We start from the raw sequence: 18,935 nt of genomic DNA, 5'->3' as shown, positions 1-18,935 counted from the left end.
GTAAGTTTTCAAAGTTCCCTTTGTCAGAGTTGTAAGAGGCTTTGCGGGCCTTCCAGTTCAACCCCTTGCTCAATGACTGACTGACTGACTTGACTGACTGATTTGATTTACTGAATTGCCCCATCCCAGCCTAAGCCAGGCTCTGGGCCAGGGGTGGCCAAACTGTGGTTCAGGAACCACATGCGGCTCTTTCACACATATTGTGTGGCTCTCAAAGCCCCCACTGCCCCATCAGCTGGCTTGGAGAAGACATTTGTCTCTTTTAAATCACTTCTCCAAGCTAAGGCAGCTGGTGGCTTAGAGAAAGCATTTAAAGTTAAAGTTGTTTTCTTTCTAGCTCTTCCTCTCCCATCGCTCATCTATTTGCCTTCCTTCCTTCCTTCCTTCCTTCCTTCCTTCCTTCCTTCCTTCCTATCTTCCTTCCTTCCTTCCTTCCTTCCTTCCTTCCTTCCTTCCTTCCTTCCTTCCTTCCCTCCCTCCCTCCATCCCTCCCTCAGATGTTCATGTCTTGCAGCTATCAGACATTTGATATTTATTCTATGTTGCTCTTAAGTTAAGCAAATTTGGCCATCCCTGCTCTGGGCAATGTACAACAGATCAAAACAGTATACAAATGTAAACAGTACAATAATACCAATTAAACCAATGCTGGATAACACTCATGCCTTTGGTGTGGTAGACCCACAGGCAGACCACCTTCCACCTGCCCCTAGGTAATTGGTCCCATTGTTGTACTGCTCTCACTTTCTGGAACCTCTTCCTAATGTTTCACTGAAATCTAAAGCCCATTAAACATAAGTTTTGCCTTCCCAAGCAGCAACAATGATGCATTTTACCCTATTCCCTGTGACAACTTTTCAGGAATACATTCACACCCCAACACTCCTCTCAGAGAGCCCTTCTCCATGCTGAATGTATATATTTCTTCCACCTTTCCCCACAGGACCTCCTTTCCCAGACCCTGATCATCTTCACCACCCTTCTCTGAACCTGTTCCAGCTGGCCCACATCTTTCTGGAAGATGACTGGTGATTGTCACCCATCACCCCATATAGGGTGACCATAATGTCTGAAGGCTAGCCAGGGACACCTTTGTGGGGGGGGGGAGGTAGGGGTGCGCGCGCGTGAAGCGCGCATGCCGCCGGAAACAGGAAGTGACGTCACTTCCGGTGACGTCATGCCACCGCCGGAAACAGGAAGTGACACCACTTCCTGTGACATCATTTCCCCGCGTCACCTGCCGGAAACGGGAAGTGACATCACTTCCTGTGACATCACTTCCCCCAAATGACATCATTTCCCCCAAATGCCACTGCCGGAAACAGGAAGTGACTTCACAGCACTTCCTGTGACGTCCCCAAAAATCCCCCAAATATCACCGCCGGAAACAATTTTGTTCTCAAATCCTGTATATACTTCATCAGTATATGGGATAAGGCACTTTCTCAACTGTGCTGCATAATGCAGCCTATTTATTTTGTCCTGTTTGCTCTGTTGGCTCTATCTGCGCCACCTTCATCACTTTTGGGGTGTGGATCCCCCAGTGGGGTGGTCTCCCGACTCTCTCCGCCGGCTGTTTCTGATAGCCCTGCGCCCCCTCTTTCATTTGATATGTGTCCCGTGCGGGTGCCACCCTCCCGCCAGGAGATGCCGCAAAATGAGCCCCCTTGAGGCTTATGGCGGCAGGGCTCGGGGGAAGCGAGCTAGACTGCTGTTCTTTTGAGGGGTTATAGAGTGTTTCGAGCCCGTCCCTGAGGCATCGGTCCCATCGTTGTGGGACCCAGGGGGCCGGCGCAGCGGCACGCCGAAGCAGCCTGTCACTAATAACACAGGTCGAGATGCAGGACAGGAACCCGGAAGTGACCGACAGGGACCAGCGCCGGCCTCTCCGCGGCCTCCGCGGGCCTCTGGAGGCCCTCTCCACTGCCGCCGCTGGCCTCTGGAGGCCTCCAGGACCAGCGCCGGCCTCTCCGCGGCCCTCTGGAGGCCCTCCAGGGACCCGCGGGGGCCTCTCCACTGCCGGCGCTGGCCTCTGGAGGCCTCCAGGGACCAGCGCCGGCCTCTCCGCGGCCTCCGCGGGCCTCTGGAGGCCCTCCAGGGACCCGCGGGGGCCTCTCCACTGCCGGCGCTGGCCTCTGGAGGCCTCCATGGACCAGCGCTGGCTGCTCCGCGGCCTCCGCGGGCCTCTGGAGGGCCTCCAGGGACCCGCGGGGGCCTCTCCGCGGCCTCCGCGGGCCTCTGGAGGCCCTCCAGGGACCCGCGGGGGCCTCTCCACTGCCGGCGCTGGCCTCTGGAGGCCTCCAGGGACCAGCGCCGGCTGCTCCGCGGCCTCTCCGCGGCCTCCGCTGGTCGCTGGAGGCCCTCCAGAGTCTCTGGAGGGCTTCCAGCGACTAGCGGAGGCCACGGAGAGGCCTCCGCCACCGCTGCTGGGCCCCGCGCGCGGGCGGGGAAGGCGGTGAGTGAGGGAGGGAGCGTCCCTGCGCGTGTGCAGGGACGCTCCCTCCCTCACTCGCCGCCTTCCCCGCCGGCGCCCGCGGCCCACCGCCTCCGGGGCTGGCTAAACCGGGACCTCTAAATGGTCCCGGTATAGCCAGCCTGGGAGGCGGGAATAGGGGGTCAGAACCGGGACATTCCCGGGCGCCCGGGACGGTCTGGCCATCCTAACCCCATAAGACAGAGATGTTACATCCCCAAGGACAGAGTCCAGTATATGTGTAGTCACTCTGCTGTTTAGACAGGGGTAATGCATATACTTTGCATGCACTCACAAACTCTCTACACACAAACCAGCTCCAGGATTCTACAGAGATTCTGTTTGGTGTGTGTCGAACCTGCATGTGCATGCAAAACACGCACCTTGCCCCTGCTTAGGAAACATGGTGACTACACTTATTGGGAACATCATGGGCAGTGCACATGGTTGATGGGCACCTGGTATGTGTGGATTTAACACCTTGAAAGCACTGTGGTGATAGTCCCCAGCCAAGATGCTGGGTCAAAGTCTAAACCAACAGGCATGTTGCTGAGCACTTAGGTTGCCAGGCCTTCCTCAGCGCATCCTGAAATGGCTCAGGGAAAAGGCAAGCAGGCAGGGAGGAAGGGAGGGAGGGAAAGATGGAAGGCTGGAGGGAGGGACAGACTGGATTTATACCTCGCCCTTCACTCAGAGTCTCAGAGTGGTTTACAATCTCTTTCCCTTCCTTCCCCCACAACAGACACCCTGTGAGGTAGGTGGGGCTGAGAGAGCCCTTTCAAGAACTGCTCTTGAGAGAACTGCTCTCGAGAGTCTGCGCACTTAACCACTACACCAAAGGGGCTCAAAATCTTTTTCTCTTCCTATCTCCCTGGGCCTCTTTCTTCATCACAGGCAGCAAAGCAGGGAACAGTGTGAGGAGCAGTGGTTGGGCTTGTCATGATAAATCAGCCAGCAGAAGAGCAGGGGGAGTATGAGCCATCACCCCCTCCTGGTGACCAGGGTTCAGGAGCTCTGCAAAGCTCTTCCTCAGTTTTCCACCTCTGATCAGGAAGTTATTTCACTGGCCATACAAGCCTAAACAGAGCCACACTCTTCTAAGCCCACTGACCTCCAAGGGCCTGGCAGGACATAACTCTGCATAGGCCTGTCCTGTGCATAACCCTTTCAGCTTTTGCTTTTGGCTAAAAGCTGCTGTTCAGTACACAGCTGATGTCTACCAAGTCTCCGGGGCCTCCAGCTCAGTGCTGTCTACCCAGACTGGCACTGTCTCACCAGGGTCACAGGCCAAGAAAGGTCTTTCCCATCACCTGCTTCCTGAGAGCCTTTGATGGGAACTGAACCCGGGACCTTCTGCATGGAAAGTGCACACCCTGCCTCCCTCCTCTGTCATGGCTCCAGGCAGGGGGGAGTTCAGCCTCTGAAGGTTATCCTTTTCTAACACAAGCTAGCATGGAGACCTCACAGGGAATGCACACACGCATGTGCCCGCTAAACGTGACCTGGCAAAACTTGGTGCTGCTGGCGTCTTCCTGCAGCTGCTGCAAAATGGCACCGGGCAGAGCCCAGAAGTGCGCCACAGTCACCACCGGTGGCCCGTCAGCTGGTGTGATAAACAGCTTGGCTCTGCCTGTGACAAGGGCCTGGGGATGTTGCCGCCTCTCCACTCTGGCGATGTACTGTTCTCCTTCCCCTGGCTGACCCCCATCCATCTCCCTGGCGGGCAAGGCTAGCCTGAGAAGCGCTGGACACGCCTGAGCTCCCCAGCTAGCTAGGAACCTGCCCAGCTACAGGAGAAGTAGTTGGCAAGGAAAGGTGTTTGTGTGTGGTGGTGGTGGGGAGATGCTAAGATGGGGGCAGATCTTAGGCAGCTGGGTGCAGGCATCCCCTGGAGATCCCTGGCATGCCAAAAAGGGGTTTGGAAGGAGGCATAGCCCCTCTTCCAGCGCACATTCTTTCCCCTTTTCTTTTTGCCACTGGTATGGTGGAAAGAGAGGAGGGCTCCCCAGGAGTCACAGATCCTCAGGTCTTAGGGTCCCCTGCAATACTCCTTCTAAGCTGTGAGCAAAAAATCTTCTTCGTGAGCTACTGGCACTAAAATTGTGAGCTACTGCATAAATTAGCTTGCTCTGGGGCCAGAGCAAGACAAAGCTCTCTGAGTTAAGACAAAGATATGTGAGCCAGAGGCTAAAAAACTGTGAGCTAGCTCACGTTAACTCATCTCAGAGGGAACACTGGTCCCACATTCCAATCCAGAAGCATCCAAGACAACAGGGAGCGCCTTGATCCGGTGTTTCTCTTTTTAGGAAGGGAAGGTGGTTTACTGTGTGGGTGTGATGTATTAGCCTCCTCCTCCAGCTCCTCCCTTCCTTCTGGAGCCAGAATGGCTCTCCTGTGCCTGAAAGCTGCATCGATCCTGCCTCTGCTCTGCAAGGCCATTACTTGCAGGGAAAGGCAGCCAGTGGGGGATGGGGAGGGCAGGTTTGTAGGATGGGGGAACAACTGCATAGCGCAGCTAAGCTCCTCTCTCTCTCTCACTCTGCCTGCCCTGAACCTCCTGACCTGGCTTCCTTCTTGCAGCCTGCTCCATTTAGTTGCCTTGGAAGGAGGGAGCTCCCTTTTAAGCTCCCCCTCAAAAAAAAAAAAAGAAGCAAAGCTGACACTCACAATACACATACCAAGAGGACAAAGAAGGTGAAGGCAACTCAGAAACTGTCCAACCTTACTGTTGAGAGCTAGAGAACATTTCTTGCAAATTCCCCCGTATGAAGAGGCAGTGTTAGGGCTGCCAGTTCTGGCCTGTGAAATACCTGGAGATTTTGGGGGTGGAGTCCGGAGAAGGCGGGGAGGGACTTCAGTGGGGAACGATGCCATAGAGCCCACCTTCCAAAGCAGCCATTTGCTCTAAGTGGTCTGGTCTCTGTCATCTGGAGATGTTGTAATAGCGGGAGATCTCCAGCTCCTCCCCTGGAGGTTGGCAGTGTGGAGACCACGCTCTCACGCCGAACAAATGACCTTGTATAATGAGCCAGAACACACTGGCTCAGGGTGGCTTAAGAAACTCAACTGACTCCAATAATTCAGGTTGTGGCAACTATTGCTTTCAACAGAGATTTTATTACGGTGTATTTCTCTGCAGTTCTCCATGGAAGTAAAAAGGGTTGTTTTTCTGCTGGTGGAAAAGGAAGGAAGAGGTCTTCTCTGACTGCCAAAAGGGCAGGTTTAGAGGCTCATGAGACCAGCATGCGCAAAAGCTGTAATATGCAGGAGAATGAGCTGAGATGGAGCAAAAAAATATCTGGCTGGATCGACTCCAACACTTATTTGTCATTTTGCAACAGAATGTTTTGTTGTATGCCACAGGAAAAAAAATATCAATGTGTGAAGCTCTTGTCATTGCTTGTTTATATGTAAACTTAACTTTACACCACTTAATGGTGGTGGAGGAATTTGATTCTCATCTCGTTGCTCTCTATATTCACTCAAATGGAGGTTTTTAGGCTTTTCACATGGGGAGTAGTTAGGCTAGAGTTAAAGGTTAGGCTTTTTATTATGGCGATGATGACAACCCAAGTTTCCCCTGTATTTATTTATATGCCACAACACTTTGGCTATAACTTTGATCAAATGAATGGGAAACAGAGCAGAGGTTGGGATTAGGCTTTGTGGCAGTAGTCATTTGAAAAGTTGGTCATTAAAATAACTGAAAGGCTGAAAATAGCTGAAGGCTGGAAAAAAATGAGCTTGGCTCTAAATTTTGCAACTACTTCCATGAGACAAAGAAAACATGTCATTAAAAGTAATCACTCTGTGCATGTTCTGAGTCGCTCTCTCTCTCTCTCAACATCATCATCATTATTATTTCAAGTCTCCATGGCTCTGTCTGCCTTCACTACATCACTCTGCCAGAGAAAGAGTAATAGTTTTACTTTAGCCTGGAGTTCAGGAGCCTGCGGTTGGGCTGATGGAGGCTGGAGCAATTGCTGAGGAATCACCTCTGGTGCTCCGCCTAAGGAAATGACAGCTGTAATAACAATGATCACAGCTGCCAAAGGGCTGGTTCCTGACCCCTGCCCAGTGGGGCTCCGTGCCACCTGCAGGGTTTCTTGCTGCGCAGATGTATGTCTGGAGGGGAGATCAATTGCCAAAAGTTGCCTGGAGAAAACAGAGCCCCTGCTCTCCACCTTGGAGCCCCTACTCTCCTCGGGGCGTGCATGCCGAGATGGTGCTTTTGGGGGTTTTTTTGCCTTCAGGAGGTGCCAGAAGTGGTGGATTTGCTCAGGGAGAGGTTACAGAGCTCCAGCCTGATTGGAAACCACAGTTTCCGAGCTCTGAACCCCAGCTGTATGTTGTTGTTGGTGGTGGTCGAGTTGCAGATCTGTGTTTTTCAACCGAAAGGGGGTTCAGCCTAGTGACTGCTACAGTCACACCCAGCCCTGTGGCTCTGCAATGTAAATTTTCTTTTTTTAATTCAGCAGGGGGAAAAAATCCATTCAGGTGACTGTGATTAGCCCCATTCATCAACGCAACCAGCACACACGATGCTGCTTGTGCTGCAGGGGCACTCATACACTGTGCGCACAAGACCGGTCCTTTGTTCTCCCTGCTGGTTTTGCATGGCCCTCCGGTAGCCAGGATTAAGACTCTCAGACACTGAGAGGGTCTGAAAGAAAGCAGGTGGCCCAGCAAGCATGGCTGGATGGGCGTAGGGTGCTCAAGAGGAACTAATCCTCACTAAGTGGCCCTGAGTAGGTGCCCTGAGTCATTCTGCTCTATGCAAAACAAGGGCTGCACATCAGCACTCTTTGTGTGCTGAACAAAGCGGGCACTCGTAAAAGGCTGTGCCTCACACAGGCCATGTGCTGGACAGGGAGAAATGCCAGCTGATCGTGCAGACAGACAAGCACGTGAGCACACAAACACACAAGGCATGAAACACACATCGACACACAGAGGGCCCAGAGTTCCCTGCCAGTCAGTCGCGCTTGCTGTCTCCTAAGCAATGCTACACAAGGGTGCACTGGCAGATGCCACTGTGCAAGTGTCACAGCTAAAGCACATCTTCCAGACTGCAAGGGCTCCAGCAGAGAGGGGCTTTGTCTGCAGTGGCAGCTGTAAGCAGCCACCGGAAAGGAGAGGAAGGGAACACAAATGTTTCTCTCCTCACCTGCCGGAGATGAGCCCAAATGCTGCCTGTGTTACCAGGAGACGACCTGACATTTGTGCCCAAACCCAGTGATGGGAGTCTTGTCAGTCTGCTCATCATGACCCTAAGTGATGGTGGCTACTCAGCAGTCAGGGAAAAGCATGACCTAGCAATCCACAGATGGAATGCCACCCTGTGCCCTCTCCAAGAGCCAACGGGTGGCAGAATTTGGCTTATGGGGTTCAATCCAGCCAGAAGTTCTCTTGCCCGAGTCCCATTGAAAGGAACTGGAGCCATGCCAGAACACTGCTGGGGCCTATAAAACAAAAAAGGGGTTAGACTCTCAAAGGAAAGAGAAGGCTAGCAGTGAATCATGGTCATGAAACAGTACCTCTATGGACAAAGGACACATAGATGTAAACAACTGATTCCTGGGCATGGACTAGGGGCTGAATACCTGCTCCATGGGAGCTGACTCAAGGTGTCTGGGTGGCCATGGCTGGAGACAGGGATCCAGCCAGACAGTGAACAGTCTGCATTTAAGAAAACAATAATGACAATCTCCTTGAATATATTGGGGGGGCGGGATAGAACAATTCTCAGGAGGAAGGTTGTGAGAGGCAGGGCTTTTTTTGAGCAGGAATGCAGTTCCAGCTGGCTTGGCATCAGAGGGTGTGGCCTAATATGCAAATGAGTTCCCGCTGGGCTTTTTCTACCCCAAAAGCCCTGATGAGAGACATTCTGGGAGAGACTCACTGGGGAACCAGAGTCCCCCTCGCTCTCTCTCTCACACAGAAACACACAAGTTCCCTTCTACAGTCAGCCAACTGCCCTGTCTCCCATCTGTCCAGCAGACCTGCCTGAGCACTGGCTAATGCAGGTTGACTGTTCCCTGCCTGCTATGAAGGGTTGAAGGGCTATGGAACAGGACATGATGCAGAATGGAGGGAGGGGGCAGGAAAACAGGATGAGCATGCAAGAATTGGTTCCTTGCCTCCCCTCCCCCTCCCAAAGTCACAGGTGCAAGACAGAAGAAGATATTGGATTTACACCCTGCCCTACACTCTGAATCTCAGAGTGGCTTACAATTTCCTTTACTATCCCCCCCCCCCCCCCACACACAATAGACACCTTGTGAGGTAGGTGGAATTGAGAGAGCTTCATAAAAGCTGCCCTTTCAAGGACAACTCTGTGAGAGCTATAGCTGACCCAAGGCCATTCCAGCAGTTGCAAGAGGAGGAGTGGGGAATCAAACCTGGTTCTCCCAGATAAGAGTCCACTCACTTAACCACTACACCAAACTGGTTCTCTTTACCTATTGGCTTTTGCCTTTGCTGTATGTTTGTGCTTGGAAAAGTTTACACTTTTTAATTCAGTTGATAGGATTTCTATTGTTGTGATATATGTATTGATGTTCACTTTGTATTCTTTGTTCTGTATTCTTGCATATAGGTTGTTATTCTGGTACTTAATGTTTTCTCTTCATATATTGATTGGAGTGTGTATTTGACTTCAATCCTACTACGCTTTACACCTCCTGTCCCTACTTTATCTCAGACTCCAAACTTTCTGCAAGAAGAGATCCTAGTTCCTGGAGTCCACCAAGTGCAACTCCCTTGCCAGAGGACCTAGAAAGCAGTCTTGCCTCCCCCCTCCCACTTGCTTTCACCCACAAACCAGCTATCCAAGGCAGACTCCATCTTCATGGACTCCAGGGCCCTTACTGGGCATGCTCAGGGAATCTTGGCCCAAGGAAACGACACTGCCGTGTCGGCACCAGTAGGTTATGCTGTCGGCCGGCATTAGCCTGGCAGGGCCATGATGAAGAAAAGGATGGGAGGCGAAGGCGCTAGAGTGGAGCACGGGTGCCCTGGGGGCCTGCTTGACACGCCGGGCACTCCCCAGCCAGCCTGCCTGCTCTCCTGCCATGCAGCATTAGCAGCGGCACCTTCGCTTGGCACATGCCACAGGGCAGGCAGAGAGACGAGGGTGCCCTTGTGAGAGTGCCATGGCAAAGCCAGTTTCTGTGCTGCACCACTGTCCTTTCCTTGGCCAGAAGGACAAAAGCGCTCACATTGAGGATGCAGCGAGGAGGGCCCAGGAGTTCTAGTAGGCACCTTCTCCCTTCTGCAGTGCTGCCCAAGGGACAGAGACAAGCCCTCTTTGACAAGTCCCTCCTGCCTGCTCTGTTTACCTGCAGAACAGGGAAAAATACAGGCAGCCGGATTGATACTGCAGAGGTCTTTAGTGAGAAACCATAATGGAATTGAATGGAAGCAGCACAATATATGCAGCCTCCTCCCATCCTAGAAGTCAGCAGAGGAATCTAAGAGATTTACCACTTTCTAGTCCCCCTCTCTCAATAGCCTTTAGGAAAGTCCCTCTTTTGGGGAACAATTTCTAGAATGGGCTTTGAATCCCTGCTTGGATGTGAACAAGGGGTCAGCCTCAGTTTCCACCACCTGCAAAATGTGAAGAAACTGCACCCCAAGCTGATGCCTCTGCTCAGACACGAAGTGAGCCAAACTTCAGAGGAAATGGCTCAATTCCTTCTGAGATTAATCATAAAATGAGTAATGAAAGAATTAGAATGTGCCTTGGTGACAGAAAGATCTACCTGCATTTTGACACTCTGCACAAGGAAAGAATCTGGGATTAAGCATCTAAGAATGAGGGGCTTTTTCTTAAAATCAATTTCTTTGCAAGGAAGTGATTGGACACTGACCTACTGACATCTCAGATATTAGTAAGCCTTCCAGCAGGCCACAGATTCAGGGAAGGGGCTTCACTTCCTGAGTCCTCCGCAAGATGAGCAGAAGTGGAATTAATTATGCAAAATTGCTTAATGTCTATAATTTCTACAGGTTGTAGAAAAGCACCTACTTTTCTTGGTGCAAATCTGTTTGATTTTTTTTTTTTAGCACTGAAGCTACAGAAATGCAAATGAAACAATTTCCTCTTCCTCCAGACAAGAGGGAGCCTTAGAAGAGGGGCTGTCCCCTGTTAACACCAGAAGCCACCAGTTCTTGCCTTGCAAAAGTCCAAAGGAAATGAAGGGTGGAATGCAGCAGTGGGGACAGAGGTCTGAGAGCCAAGGCCGCCCTCCTGCAGCTCCAATTGCCTCCTCTTGGCACCCCAGCTTGACATCTGCCAAATCTACAATCTGTGTAAGATTCTGGCCCCGGGGAGATTTCATCTGGACACGTCTCCTTAACAGGAAGAAATTAAGTCACCCAATGTGGGCAAGGACCTGCTGGCAGATGCATCGAAAATCTAATCAAGGCTCTGAATGGAACCTCTCAACAGGCCACGACAGCCCAAATAGAGACAAAGAGAAAACACTGCGACCCAAGTGTTCAGGGTGCCTGACCACAGCGAGAGGCGCACCCACAAGAGAGATATTAGCCTCCCGCTCCCCCCCTGTGGGCAAGGAGTATTTCATTAAGCAACAAGCCCTCCCTCCCACCGCCTCTCTCCCAATATCCTGCACAGTCATTAAAATATTAATAGGAACGACACAGAGATGGACTAGGCGCCTGCGGCCTGTGCAAGATGCTAGGTTTGCACAGGACGAAGAATTAATTCATTCTGCCCAACTTGGAAACCAAAGGAGGCAGAGAAAAAGTACAAGATCCTGTCCACAATCTGCCAATGGCCTCATACAGGCTGCGGGGTTGTCCAAGCAACCTCCCTACAGTAAGTGATTTAAAAAATAACATCTCACTCCTCCCACCCCACCCCCCAAAAACCATCAGCAGCAGCTAAGTTGTGAACACTCAGATATGTTTGGAGATCCCAGTTATGTGAGGACAGCCTGGGATTACTCAACAGCATGAAAACTCTCCCTGGTCATAAAGGGAAGTCCGATGACTAAGTTCTGTTTCTGCAAGGGAAACTCCAGATTCAGGCCTTAGGAAACAGCTGCTGAAGAGACAGTGTGATGTGGAGTAGAGAAAAGGTTGTGAAAGGATCAAGCCACTATTTCTCTGATAGAAGGAGAAGGAGAAGAGGAGGAGGAGGTTTTATACCTGGCTTTTCACTGCTCAAATGAGTCTCAGGGCAGCTTACAATCGCCTTCCCTTCCTCTCCCCTCAACAGACACTCTGCGAGGTAGGTGGGGCTGAGAGAGCTGTGACTGTCCCAAGGTCACCCAGCAGGTTTTATGTGAGGAGGAATGGGGAATCAAACCTGGTTCTCCAGATTAGAGTCCCGCACTCTTAACCACTACACCAAGTTGGTTCTCAAGGCCCTCAAGATTGCGGCCCTCCCTCCAGCCATGGCTGGTTTCTAAAGGCGAGGGTTGCCATCTCTGGGTTGGGAAATACCTGAAGATTTTGGGGGTGGAACCTGGGGAAGGTGGGGTTTGAGAAGAGGAGGACCTCAGCAGGGTATAATGCCACAGAGTCCACCCTCCAAAGCAGCCATTTTCTCCAAGGGAACTGATCTCTGTAGTCTCGAGATCAACTGTAATAGTGGGAAAGCCCCAGGTTAGTAACCCCACTAAGGGCCAAATCATAAACTGGGAACTCTGATCATAGAAATCCAGTATTACAAGCTTATTATTGTCCCTAAATGTTCAGAGTCAGAAGCCAAGAAGGCCTCTGAGTATACAGAGAATGATGCAGAATGATTCTTTACGGGACCTGTAGCTAAGGGTGCAAATCGGGGCAACTCATTTTTAACATCGGTGTTCCATCCTGGGACATGTGAATTGACCAATGAGTGCAACGCCTCAGAACATGCGCAGGTGCTGACCAATGGGGAATCACAGCAAGCAACCCCCCTCAAGAGCTCTGGGTCATATTTCCACTTCAATGCGTCTCCAAGCTCCAGGGATACTTCCTTGCACTAGCCACTGCAGTGATCAGCGTGGCACTTGGGCAGTACAGTTCATCCAGCCCCTGCAGGAGGGAAGCAAGCCGAGGCAGGCCAAAAAGGCAACCAATGAGAGGCAAATGTTGAGCCTGTGTGTGTATATGCATGTGTGCATCTGAATGCACATGTGTACTGGGTCTGTTTGCAACTCAGAAGGCACCAGTAGCATGCAGATGAAACACCAGTTGCACAGGCCATGCCACACTGGCTCTCCACACGTTTCAAATGTGGTACTCCAGCTGGGCAGTTGAAACGTCAACTCTTAAAAAATATCGCACTCCAAACCCACAAAGGAGTTGCCAAGGAAAATCTTCTGCCCCAGGCCTCTGAAGATGGGGAAGGGCACACAGTTCAATTTGGCAGAAGCAGCCCAGGCTTCCCCACCCAGCCTCCTCTCCCAGGAACAGGCGGCAATAGCAATGGGATTTTCAGACCCCAGAAGCCTGGCAACTGTTGTCTCAAAACCTCACTCCCTGCCATGATGCCTAAGAAGGCACGAGCCAGGAAAGTGTTTCCCAATAGAAGGGGCTGGGGAAGAAAGTGGCAGGCAAGAGAGGCACACAAAGGGCCAGGAGCTGGTCCAGCAAAGATCGGCAGAGAGGTGTGTTTTTGGTGTGATCGTTCATTCTGGGAAAAAACAGCTTCTGAAGCAGACCCTATTCTGATCAGAGGTGCAGGACCGACTTCTTGAGGCTGCCCCCACCCAACAATGAACGGTTGGCCTTGGACCCAGATTTGGTTTAGAAATCCAATCTATTATGCTCCTCCCTGCCCGCCCTGCCTTCCCACCTCATTGCCCACCCTGATCCAGCCCCCCCTCCTTACTATGTGCAGCTGTAAGTAGTCACCGAGCCCAGAGGCGCTGTCCACCCGCACCAGAATGGCGTTTTTCTGATGCGTGCTGAAGCCCACGGCCAGCCGGTCGGCCCGCGTGCTGGGGCGGTCATTAGGAGGCCACGTGTACGTGATCAGCGCCCCGCCCTTCCCAAAAATGTACGTCGTGCCAGCTGGAAACGTGGAGAAAGAGAGAGAGAAAAAAACAGAATGGTCAGAAATAAAGTCATTTGGAGGATCTACTCTTCATCAATTTCCCTGCCAGCTGAGACCTGAAAACTCCGGGTACCCTTGCATTTTGGCCTGGCAGGCACCTGTCATTGATGACTGAAATATTTATAGGCTGCTTTTCCTGCTTATCACAGTAGCTTACAACAGTTCTGAGCCACAAGCAGCAAGTAACTGAGACCATTCAAAAGCAGACAAGCCAGAAGCAACAGCTACACAACTTTCCCAGAAAATAACACTGCCCTTGAAAGTTAGCTGCCAAGTGCTCACTGGAACAGAACAGCCTTAACATTCATATGGAAAACAGACAGTGCATAAGCCCTCTGTAACCCACTGGGGAAGGTGTTCCATAACACTGAAATGGCCACACCAAAAGAAGAGGTTAGCATGGCTGCAGATCAAATAGCACAACGGAAGGAATCAACCACAAGGCATCCCAGGAGGATTGGAGAGGGACAAAGTGGCAGATAAAGGGAGAGACAGCCACCACCTACTGAAGTGGTCCCAGACACGGTATGGCTTTTAAGGCCAAAACCCTCACCTTGAACTGGACATGGAAACACAGTGGTAGCCACTGTAACTATACCAAAATCCCCTTCTGTGCATCAATTGTGGCTTCCGGGGGGCCTTCAAGGGCAGCCACCGGGGCTTTTTTAGAGCAGGAACACGGAGACTAGCTTTGTGTCAGGGGGTGTGACCTAATATGCAAATTAATTCCTGCTGGGCCTTTTCTACAAAAAAGTGCTGTGTAAAGCAATGGTGACATTAGGGGGTGTGAAAATGAGTTCCTGCTGGCGCACACAGAGCATATTGCAATAGTCTAGCCATGAGATTACAGAAACAGATCAGGGCAGCCAGACCACATAATGCACTAAGCAAGAAGTGTTTTTGTTCATGTGCGTTGTGCTTTTTTTGAGCAGGAATATGCAGGAATGCAGTTCCGGCTGGCTTTGTGTCAGGGGGTGTGGCTTAATATGCAAATAAACCCCTGCTGGGCCTTTTCTACAAAAAAGCCCTGTGTGAAGCAATGGTGACATCAGGGGGTGTGGCCTAATATACAAATGAGTTCCTGCTGGACGTTTCCTACAGAAAAAGCCCTGGCCAGCCACACATAGAGCATACTGCAGCAGTCTAGCCATGAGACTACAGAAACAGATTGGGACAGCCAGACTACATAATGCAACAAAGCAAGAAGTGTGTGTGTTCATGCGTGGAGACAATGGGCATTCATGACAGGAAACCTGCTAGTAACAGTTTGGATCTCGGGAATCTCCTCCATTTAAAAAATAATATTTTGGGGGTGTGTGGAGACAAAGCAAAGCTTTCTGGAATAAAGAAAAGAGAAAGGATGCTCATCATTAAGCAGAATTTAGGTTCATCCCCATACTTCCCCCAGACTGCAGCCCAGCCCCTCTTAAACCTCCTGGGCAAAAAAATCCATGCCCCATCACTTTGAGGCCCCTCCCTGTCCCCTCTCTGCTGCAAAACAGATTGGCCAGGATGATGGACAGAGAAGGACAAAGGCTGAGACAGGCCTATCTGTCTCCCAGCCAGCCCTCTCCTCTCTTGCCCCCATCCTCCAGGGGCGGAGCTCCAGCAAGGCCATCTATCACCCCTCATCTGTATTTCGGACCCAGCACGTCCACCTGCCTCCACACACACAATTGCTCTCTGCTGTCTCATTTGCCCTCCCAGCCACGACCTGTTCAACCCTGCCCAGACAGGCTGATGTCTTTGCTTAACTCCTGCTACATCCCTTCCTCCAGCTTCTTACAATATTTTTTTTGGGAAGAAAAGGGTGAATCAGTCAGGCCTGTTCTTCTGTCTTACAACTAAGATGTTAACAAACAATTAAAGACAAGTCTGATAAATGGATCAGGTTTCAAAATTGAAAAGAAGGTAAAGTATCTGGGTATCACTTTGACAAATATAAATTAGTTATATTTCAAAATGATTATGTTAAAAACTTGGAATGAAATTTTAAAAGATATGTTGAGTTAGGAAAAAAGTTCTGTCATTTTGAAGGAGAATATCTGTGATTAAGACGAATGTTTTACTTAGAATGTTATTTTTGTTTCAGACAATTCCTGTTTTGATAACAGATATGCCATTTAAACAATGGCAGAAAAACATCCAGTTTTATATGGTAAGAAGGGGAAAAAACCACATGCTAAATGTAAGATATGCAAAGGAAAGGGGAAAACTAGGTTTGCCTGATTTGAAATTGTATTTTGCTGCTTGTTCCGCAGGGCCTGCAAGACCAGTTCCGCAGGGCCTGCAAGACCGCCCTTTTCAGACAAGCCTATACTGATATCGACTGCTGAGTTGCTAGGAATAAAAGAACCGCCATCTATAATATTACCATGGAACTATCTAAACTGGCAGAACCAGCGCCAGAACAGTTTTATTGCTGCCAGATACATTTAATGTAACTTAAATTATGTATTTTAACTCAATTAACTGGTTTTTATGTTTAATTTTTTAACTGTTAAATTTAAAGTTTTACCTATTTATGTTAATGTATGGAATGTTGTTAGCCGCCCTGAGCCGCCTAGGCGGGGAGGGCGGGATATAAATAAAATCTATTATTATTATTATTTTGTATGGATAAAGGAGCGGAACTTGCTAAAAAATAAAAGATTATTGGAGTTAGGACATGATTTGAGATTTAGGTGGCACGGATATGATAAAACTGAGATAAATGCATTATTTAATAACCATCATGTTAGGCACACCATTTTCAGAATATGAAATAAATATAAAACTTAGGATTTATTTGTCCAAAAATGCCCTTTTGGTTATCACCACATGAAGTGCTTTTGAGAAGAAAAGATAAGTGTTAAAGGGTTAACATAAAGGGTTAAATCAGAGAACCAGAGAAGATTGTGAGGAACTCCAAAGGGATCTGTTGAGGCTGGGTGAGTGGGCATCAACGTGGCAGATGCGGTTCAATGTGGCCAAGTGCAAAGTAATGCACATTGGGGCCAAGAATCCCAGCTACCAATACAAGTTGATGGGGTGTGAACTGGCAGAGACTGACCAAGAGAGAGATTTTGGGGTCGTGGTAGATAACTCACTGAAAATGTCAAGACAGTGTGCGTTTGCAATAAAAAAGGCCAACGCCATGCTGGGAATTATTAGGAAGGGAATTGAAAACAAATCAGCCAGTATCATAATGCCCCTGTATAAATCGATGGTGCGGTCTCATTTGGAGTACTGTGTGCAGTTCTGGTCGCCGCACCACAAAAAGGATATTATAGCATTGGAGAAAGTCCAAAAAAGGGCAACTAGAATGATTAAAGGGCTGGAACACTTTCCCTATGAAGAAAGGCTGAAACGCTTGGGACTCTTTAGCTTGGAGAAACGTCGACTGCGGGGTGACATGATAGAGGTTTACAAGATAATGCATGGGATGGAGAAAGTAGAGAAAGAAGTCCTTTTCTCCCTTTCTCACAATACAAGAACTCGTGGGCATTCGATGAAATTGCTGAGCAGACAGGTTAAAACGGATAAAAGGAAGTACTTCTTCACCCAAAGGGTGATTAACATGTAGAATTCACTGCCACAGGAGGTGGTGGCGGCCACAAGCATAGCCACCTTCAAGAGGGGTTTAGATAAAAATATGGAACAGAGGTCTATCAGTGGCTACTAGCCACAGTGTGTGTATATATAAAATTTTTTGCCACTGTGTGACACAGAGTGTTGGACCGGATGGGCCATTGGCCTGATCCAACATGGCTTCTCTTATGTTCTTATGTTCTTAAAATATTATATGCTGGAATTCCCACAAAGTCAATATAAATTAAAATCAAGAGATGATTTTATAGCTGAAGAAAATACCTGTCAATGGTTTTCATATTTACAAATCTCAGAAAGGTTTAAAGTAGACAAAAGGCATGATGATTTTGAATAATCCAAGTCTGACTCAAAACTGAACTATGTACAAATGATGAATGTGTTGTTGCTAAAATGTATAAATTCTCATTGTAATTCGAGACAGGAATGACAAGTGAAAGAATGTATGATAGAATGGGCCAAAATCTTTGGACATGGCATACAAATGGAACAATGGGAGAATACATAGTTAAAAGAGTTGAAATTTACATTAAGTACTAGTCATGGAAAGAATTTTTATAAGACGGTGTATCGCTGGTATATGTCTCTGGAGAAACTGGCCAAAATGTACTTCTAGTTTATGTTGGAAATGTAAACACAGCATGAAGGAGCATTTTACCATATTAAGATGCAACTGAAACCAGAGTCTTTTCTTTTGAGATTAATGGAGAAAGGGTTAGAAAAAAGTCACTGAACTTTGTTTTTGTATATGACTAGGGTTGCCAAGTCTGACTCAAGAAATATCTGGAGACTTCAGGGGTGGAGCCAGGAGCAAGGGTGTGACAAGCACAATTTAACTCCAAAGGGAGTTCTGGCCATCACATTTAAAGAGACCACACACCTTTTAAATGCCTTCCCTCCTTTGGAATAATGAAGGATAGAGGCACCTTCTTTTGGGGCTCATAGAATTGGACCCCCTAGTCCAATCTTTTTGAAACTTGGAGGGTGTTTTGAGGAGAGGCACCAGATGCTCTGCTGAAAATTTGGTGTCTCTGACTCAAAGAACAGCCCCTGTAGAGCCCAGATACCCGCTGATCCATTTTCCATTATACCCTATGGGAATTGGTCTCCATAGGGAATAATGGAGTGCCCAGCAGACATTCCCCCTCCCCACTTTCTGATGATCCTGAAGTAGGGGTGAGGGCCTCCAAACTGGGGGATCCCCTGCCCCAAACAGGATTGGAAGCCCTATATATGACAATGGCAGCAAGACTACTATATGCACTGAAATGGAGGATTCCAACATTGTCTATAATAGAGGATGGTTGGAGAAGCTGTTGAAACTTGCAACGATGGTCAAGCTTTCTGCATTGATTAGGAAAAAGACAATTAGTTTGTTTATTGCTGATTGGAAACCCCTTATAGACTTTTTGCGTGAAATAGATAATAATGATCATCTGTGGGTTTGATGAATAAGGAATTAAGATTAATAGAAAAAAGAGAGCTTTTCACTGTAAATCCAGAGTAAGAGAAAATTGGAAGCCTCTTTTTATTATATGTATTCTCTTCTTTTCTTCTGTTTTTCTTCTTCGTTTTTGCTATTTCTTGTTTGCTTCCTCACTCAATAAACATTTTAAAACAAGAAGAAGAAGAGGAAGAGAAAGAAGAAAACAGAGCTAGAAGAATCCAGAGGGGCTGGATTGAATTCCTGTACTTAAACTAAATATTTCTATTCTTTTAAAAGTATCCTTATCAGGCTCTCACAACAATTAAAAATTATGCACTCCAAGCCAGACCTGGCCCATTCAGAGCAAGGCCTTGAGT

The 18,935-nt window shown here is 48.9% G+C and overlaps 1 protein-coding gene across 7 annotated transcripts in view; it reads right to left on the bottom strand.

Moving 5' to 3' along the window:
* Positions 1–18,935, bottom strand: part of NRXN2 (neurexin 2) — a 468,353-nt gene that overhangs the window by 100,023 nt on the left and 349,395 nt on the right. For all 7 annotated transcript variants that reach the window (XM_060252607.1, XM_060252583.1, XM_060252591.1 and 4 more), the window contains one exon: positions 13,320–13,501. In XM_060252607.1, coding sequence (XP_060108590.1) covers positions 13,320–13,501 — 182 coding nt within the window. The remainder of the gene's footprint in view (positions 1–13,319; positions 13,502–18,935) is intronic.

Source organism: Heteronotia binoei, chromosome 1 (genome assembly GCF_032191835.1).
Source record: "Heteronotia binoei isolate CCM8104 ecotype False Entrance Well chromosome 1, APGP_CSIRO_Hbin_v1, whole genome shotgun sequence".
NCBI classification, from domain to species: Eukaryota; Metazoa; Chordata; class Lepidosauria; order Squamata; family Gekkonidae; genus Heteronotia; species Heteronotia binoei.
Note: the sequence above shows the minus strand (reverse complement) of the source record. Positions and strands in the feature narration are given on the sequence as shown.